General features: G+C 51.9%; 1 protein-coding gene across 1 annotated transcript in view; it reads right to left on the reverse strand.

Moving 5' to 3' along the window:
• SLC9A1 (solute carrier family 9 member A1) overlaps nucleotides 1-6649 on the reverse strand; it is a 57394-nt gene extending 50745 nt beyond the window's left edge. Inside the window, exon 1 of the mRNA XM_032300234.1 lies at nucleotides 5464-6649. Coding sequence (XP_032156125.1) covers nucleotides 5464-5815 — 352 coding nt within the window. The 5' untranslated portion in view covers nucleotides 5816-6649. The remainder of the gene's footprint in view (nucleotides 1-5463) is intronic.
• Nucleotides 6650-7143: the final 494 nt, after the last annotated feature.

Raw genomic sequence — 7143 nt, forward strand, 5'->3', positions numbered from 1 at the left:
CATGTTACCCAGGCTGGAGTGCAATGGCGCGATCTCGGCTCACCGCAACCTCCGCCCCCTGGGTTCAGGCAATTCTCCTGCCTCAGCCTCCTTAGTAGCTGGGATTACAGGCACGCATCACCATGCCCAGCTAATTTTTTGTATTTTTAGTAGAGACGGGGTTTCACCATGTTGACCAGGATGGTCTCGATCTCTTGACCTCGTGATCCACCCGCCTCAGCCTCCCAAAGTGCTGGGATTACAGGCTTGAGCCACCGCGCCCGGCTCAGGAAACCACCCTTTACCTGGCACTCCCCTGCCCAAGCAGGGAAGACTCAAGCTCTGGTCTGATGGCTGAAAGGGCACTGACAGACAGATGGCAGGGAGGGTCACTAGCAGAGAACAAGGGATAGGCCCTACCTGAATCCTGCAGTGCATGCAAGGTGACTCACAGGAACAAAGGATAGGTGCACAGCGAGACACAGAGCACCTACAGCTTTCTCTAGGCAAGGACAGGGACAGGGCTCCCACTAATGACATGTGCCCAACTCCTAGTGGGAGTCCTACAATTCCTGAGTGCAGGTGCAGTGAGCTGGGTGCTTCTCAGTGCAGAGCTGTGTGCATCTGCTGTGGGGAATGCCAGAGGCAGGAGATGCAGCTGTACCCCTCTAAGAAGCTATGCCAAGACTTGAACAGAAAATAAATAGCAATTCAACACCACTGAAGATAACCTCTCTGAGCCACTTCCTCATCTGCAAACAGAGACAGCTTTTATCTCATATGATTTGAGTAGGGATTAAAAAAGGTTGCTTTTATAAAGTGCCTGACACTACTCTGTAGATACCAAGTGGCAACTATTATTAAAATACACACACACACATTCAACACAGGAGATGTCACAAGGCAGGCAAGTCCTAATGCCAATGTCATGGATAAACAATAAGGGAAAAGGGTTTGGGGGAGAAAGAGAAAGTGACTGCTATGGGCTGGGAAGACCACCCAAAAGGAGAAGAGTTTGCATGGCCCTGAAACTTACTACAGTGAGCTGGGCACTCTACCAGGCACCCACATTCAGCTTCTACATTGGTCCTAAGGATGAGGTAAGTCAGGTTCAGAGAATGAGGTGCATGAACTTCAAGGTTCATGGCCACACAGGTACCAAGAGGCAGTGTCAGGAGCAGAAGCCAGGGCTTCTGACCACGTCTTTCCTTTATACCAGGGCTGGACGCCATGGGGCTGGCTGGGAAGGAGAGGAAAGGCAAGCTTCGTGGGGGCTCAGCTGAATGAAGTCTGGGCAGTCTGACCAACTCAGCCCTCTAAGTGGCTTGGCACTCCTAGAGACACATGTCCTACCTGAAGCCTTCCTCCTAGTCCCCATCTGACCTCCTCCAACTGTTCTGCAGTCAGTCTGCTATTTTCCCAAAGAGAAAAAGGTCTTCTCTTTCTTTTCAGAGAGTCCCATCTGGGCTTCTTGAGACATTTCAAGGTGACCTTTAAGCTATTTGTTCTTCTCTTCTTTTGAGAAGTGAGAGACACCTTCTAGTGTCATTCTTACAGGAAACCAGTTGCTGGGTCTGATATCCATGCATGTGAAGTGGGCAGTGACCCCATCTCCCCATTCACAGACTTGTTCTACAGAGGAGATGGCAGGATTAGCCTTGCAAAGACCAAAACCAAAAAAAGCTCTAAGATGTAAAGGGACAAAAGAAGGCTTTTGTGTCCCTGGTCAGGAGACAAGATGAATACCTGCTTTATGGGCTCCTGGGCCTCTGCCAGGCATTCTGGGTTAGGAATATGGGTAAACAAATGCAGGAGATGCCAGTGGTGAGCTGGGTTACAGTGAGGCTCTCCCTTGGAACAAGTACTAGGTGGGAGTCAGGTGAACTCAGAACAAAGCAGAGTTCCTGTAAGGTCCAAAGCACAATGTGGGGCGGGGAATGCACCTAACCCCTAAGGGTTGAGTAATCCCCATAGTTTTCCCAATAGGCGAAATCCCCTTCGTACCACCAGCCCCTCCCCATTAAGGAAAAGCAAGAATTTCTGACTGTTGGGGAGAGAAAAGAGGCCCAGAGAAGGAAGGTGACTTGCCTAATGTCACCCCTTGAGTCAGAGGTAGACTAGAACTCAGAAGCAACTATTCTAGAACTTCAGCTCCCACCCTGTTCCTCCCACCCCAGTCTCTGCAAGAGTCTACCTGAGACTCTGCTCCATGGTTAGGGTAGGAAGGAGAACTGAACAAAGCACTTTCTATTCTTAAAGGAGGGTAACCTGCTTGGGAAGCAGCTGCCATAGATGACAGAATGAGGGCTCCAATATAACTCCTACCCACGCTGGGGTGTTGAGAGAATAGGCAAGACCCCAAAATAAGCTCCCAGGCTCTTGGGTATCAGAAAGCGCAGAGGGAGCATGGCCTCAGCCCCCACCACTATCCCACAGGGCAGCTGGTGCCATCTTCCCTCTCACCACAACCAGCTCAAGTGAACAGAACAGGACACACGGAAACCCTGAAACCTTAAGGAAGGACCCCAGTGGCAGCCTAGGTTTAAGAGAGTTGTAATCCTTCAGCTCAGAGGAAGGTTGTAGGAGGCTGAGGTAGGGATGCATTTGCTGTAGGTGGTTAAAATATTAACAGGGGCAGCTGCCACTCATTGAACACTTCCTATATGTACAAACTCAATTTTTTTTTAACTTTTTTTTTTTTTTTTTTTTTTAAAAGATGGGGTTTCTCCATGTTGGTCGCACTGGTCTCAAACTCCAGACCTCAGGTGACTCGCCCATCTCAGCCTCCCGAAGTGCTGGGATTACAGGCGTGAGCCACAGAGCCCGGCCATGAACTCAATTGTATATGCATTAATTTATTTAATCATCACATTAATAGCACTATAACTGGATACTATTAGCTCCCATTTTATTTTATGATTTTTGGGGGCGGGGGACAGATTTTCCCTCTTGTTGCCCAGGCTGGAGTGCAATGGCGCAATCTTGGCTCACTGCAACCTCTGTCTCCCAGATTCAAGCAATTCATCTGCCTCAGCCTCCCGAGTAACTAGGATTACAGGTGTCCACCACCACGCCCAGCTAATTTTTTTGCATTTTTAGTAGAGAAGGGGTTTCACTATATTGGCCAGGCTGGTCTCAAACTCCTGACCCCATCAAGCGATCAACCCATCTCAGCCTCCCAAAGTGCTGGGATTACAGGTGTGAGCCACTGCGCCCTGCATAGTTCCCATTTTATACATGAGGAAACTGAGGCTCAGAGAAACTGCTAAGTGGCAGAGTGGTAGCTTAATTCTACACTGCAAAGGCGAAACTGGGGAAATGGGCTTTCATTTTTGTGGCCTGGACAGGGACTCTTCAGATCTTTTGGCTGCCTTTCTCTCCACTCATGGCCAGCTGCCAGAGCTCCCGTTTTCAGAGGCAGAAACAGACTTTTGGAAAGGAGACCAAGTCCAGCCTCATCATTTTACGATGGGAAAACTGAGGCCCAAGGCTGAATGACTTGCCAGAGTTCCCAGAGTCAGTGGAATGACAGAAATATCATACCTGGAAGGGACCACGAAGATCAACCGACGGGTAGGGGGGCGTGGCTGGTCCAAGGACAGAGGGAGGTGGGAAGAGAAGCCAGGTTTTCCCGACTTCTAGACTGATACTGTTGCCATGGCACCATCTCTGCTCTCCAGCTGCCCAGGGTCCTGGGCACAGCACTTGGGTGGTGACAAAGCAGGCCAGGCCAAGCTGACCTCATTAGCACTAGAGATATCAGGTCTGTAGGGACAAACTTCTGACTGCCTAGAGTGGGGTCTCTGTGGTCACGCAGTCGTCCCACCAGCAGGCACGGAGACTCGAAGTGTGCCTGCCAGCCCCGAATGCCCTAATATCATGCCAGGTGTGGTGCGGAGGTGAGGGGATTGGAGACAGGAGGCAATTTATAGATAGCACTTGTGAGGTTTCCTCCTGGTCTCACATAGTCAAATGACATCACTGTTACTAAAGCTTCTTACAGCAAATAAGATGATGTTTCATAACTTAATTGATATGGTCAAATTGAGAGTCTTACCCATTTCACACGTGAGGCGGACCTGCAGAAAAAGGCCTCAGCTATTCAAGGTCATGCATTTATGTTGGAATCAGTACACATGGTTCCCCTTGTCCAGTCCTTGATTTTTCTCCAGGAAGCTAACTGCCGTCAGGGTATAGGTACTGATGGCTTAGTTCCACGTAAGGCTCTGCTACTGTGACCAGTTTAGCACAAGAGCCCTGCACCAGGAACCCAGCTCCTGGATCTATCAAATCAGAGGCACCGCTTCCCTCCCGCAGCATGTCCCAGAGCCTGCTCACACCAGGCCGGCAGCACTGCTCAAATTCTTCATGTCCTTGGGAGAGCTGGAAGGTTTCCTGCCAAATCTCCAAACCTAAATCTCAGGCAAAGGGGACAGCAAGTCCCAGGACCTTCCACAGACAGCTGGGGGCAAGCTGAAAATGCACAGGCAGGCTTCAAAGTCCCCTGGACACCACTTCCAGGGACTTTTGGGCTATGCAGGCTCCAGTGAGCTCCCCCACTCAGCATAACAGGGTACTTAGGCCTAGCAGGGAGACCAACACTCTGAGAGGGAATAACTTTTCTGTTTCATTCTCCCCAAAAGGTTTCTAAGTCTCTTCAGGCCTGAACATCCACAGGCGCTCCCCCTGTACCTCACCTACTTGATTGAGCAGCAGGCCAGACAACACCCTGAAACACAGCCAGGCAGCAACCTGGGGGTGAGCTGGGCTCAGACCAAGCCTCAACCTCCTCTACTCTCCCTCCACTCCCAAAACAGACTTCAGAAATTGTCCCACAGATTGTATAAAGTATGGCATTCCTGGGCCGGAAACTGACTCAGGGGATCCTAACCAGCCTGAGCAGGCAAAGCTGACAGATAACATTCTGGAGATGAAGGAAAGGTGAGAATATGGGGATCCCCTGTGTTCCACCACACTTGTAAGTTTCCTGCATCCAGGTCTCCACTATGCTCAAACTCCTCAAGCAGGCCAAGTAGAAATATACCTCATCCTGGAACACACTCCAGTGAAGTCTGTCATAAATTGCACTGGTTGCTGTTGACAGAGCAGAATGTGCCACTCACCAGAAGACACTCCTTTCTGGCTCACACACAGCAGGGTGCCTGGCTCCCCTGGGAGTCTGGCCCAGCCAGAGGAGACTTTCCAGTCGTGGAAGCCTTACTGAAGGAACCCAGGATCGGAGGCATCCCATCTCTAATCCTGCTCTCTTCCGTGCACAGTGCTGACTCCAATCTGGGGAGCCTCAGATCACAGATCAGAGGCCACAGAGCTGGAGCTTGAGAAGAACCAAGATGGCAGTATGGAGACTGGCCTACCTTATGGGGGTAATTCAGATACTTATTCCTGGACAGCCCCAAATGGTGTGAGATGGGGCAAGCTCACCAGTCTGGAGACGACTGCAGCATCGGAGCGAACAGGACTTACCTATCTTCATGAGGCAGGCCAGAAGGATCCAGAGGGAGATCTCGAAGGGGGTGCGCACGTGTGTGTAATCGATGCCCAGGACTGGAAAGGCCTTTCGCGGCTTCATGCCATGATCAGTGACGGAATGATTAACAGGGCGGCTCTCTGGGGTGACCTCCGGTGGGGCGGTGGTGACATCCCCAATCGAGCGTTCCCGCGGTGGCTCTGAACTTCGAATGGTGCTGGCAGTTGGGCTGAGCTGGAGGCCATGGCTGCTGAGAACAGGTAGGAGCCCCACCAAAGCGACCACCACGAGCAAGGAAGGGAAGATCCGAGGTGGAGAGAGGCCACAGATGCCAGACTGCAGAAGCATGGTGGTGCTCCCCGAGCCGGCCTCGACCTTAGCGAAGTGAGAGTAAAACCGGGCACATAGGTAGCAAAGGGTCAGCAAGTGGGAAGACAAACTAACGTAGTCTCTAGGAAAAGTTCATGTTTTAGAGAGGCATTTCGGTGGAAGGAATTTTCTGGGAGTGGAGGGAGCCTGAGTTTGCAATCTGGATCTCTAAAGTGGGGAAAGGGGACAAAGACCCAGGAAAGACCACGGAAGGAGATCAAAAGTTCTGGAACTCCGGCCCTGGGAGGAGGGGAGGGATGTGGGAAACTGAGCCCCAGGAATAGAAGAAAGGGCAGGACAGGCTGGACCCGTGCAAGGGAAAGGAAGAGGGGAGGCTGGGACCTTTGGCTGAGGAAAGTGACTGAGCAGCTGGGACTCTGGGCTGAGGGAAGCGGTAGGGAGCCTGAGCTAAAGGAAGAGGACCAAAGGGAGTGAGACCCAGTCCAGGAAAAGGAGAGAGGGAGCTGGGAACCCAGGCTGCAAAGGAGTGAAACCGGGAGGCGGCCGGGAGCTTGTCCACCCAGAGAAGGGCAGGGGTCCAGGCGCACCGGGCTGAGATTCCGGGGAAATGGAGAAAGGCGGAAGGTCGGAGGCAGGCGGCCTGGCGGGAAGGCGCCTCGGCGCGGGCTGGGGGCGGCTCGCGGTGGGCCAGCAGCAACACGCTCCTCCTTTCGGCCCCGGCGCGGGGGAGCGCTCCGCCCCGGCCCAGCTGCAGCTCCTCCTGGTCCAGCTCCAGCACTAACCCGGGCCCCGGCCCCGGCAGCAGTGGACTGAAGCCTCGATGAGCCCGGCGCTGCCACTTATAGCCACCAGTGAGCAGCCGGCGCGACGGGCTAGAGAGACTGTCGGCGCCCGCGCAGCGCAGCGGCCCCTGTCGCCGAGGGAAGGAAGTATCGCGTAGGAAGAGGAAGGAGAGTCAGAGATGACAAAAAAAAAAAAACAAAAAAAAACAGAGATCCTCACTAACGCAGGTAAAATGCCAACTACTTACAAAGCGCTTTCACGTCCACATCTGTAGTCTCATAAAGGCTTTCCAATAATCCTGTGAAGAATATATTGTTTATGTATTTAGTTACCGTGTGACCTTGAGCAAGTTACTTAACCTCTCTGTTTCATAACTTTCTCGTCTGCTAAGGGAGACAGTAGTACTGCCTATGTCAATGGGATGATATGATGACTGAGATATCCATGTGCATCCTGGCACATTATTACAATTTCAGTTTTACAGACGGGTAAACAGGTGAAGAGAGTCCCCTGGCTACTATGTAAGTAATTGTGTCGTTTACTAGGGCTGCTGTAACGAAGTA

This window comes from Sapajus apella, unplaced genomic scaffold (genome assembly GCF_009761245.1).
Source record: "Sapajus apella isolate SASKATOON/1434 unplaced genomic scaffold, GSC_monkey_1.0 scaffold43, whole genome shotgun sequence".
Classification (NCBI taxonomy): Eukaryota; Metazoa; Chordata; class Mammalia; order Primates; family Cebidae; genus Sapajus; species Sapajus apella.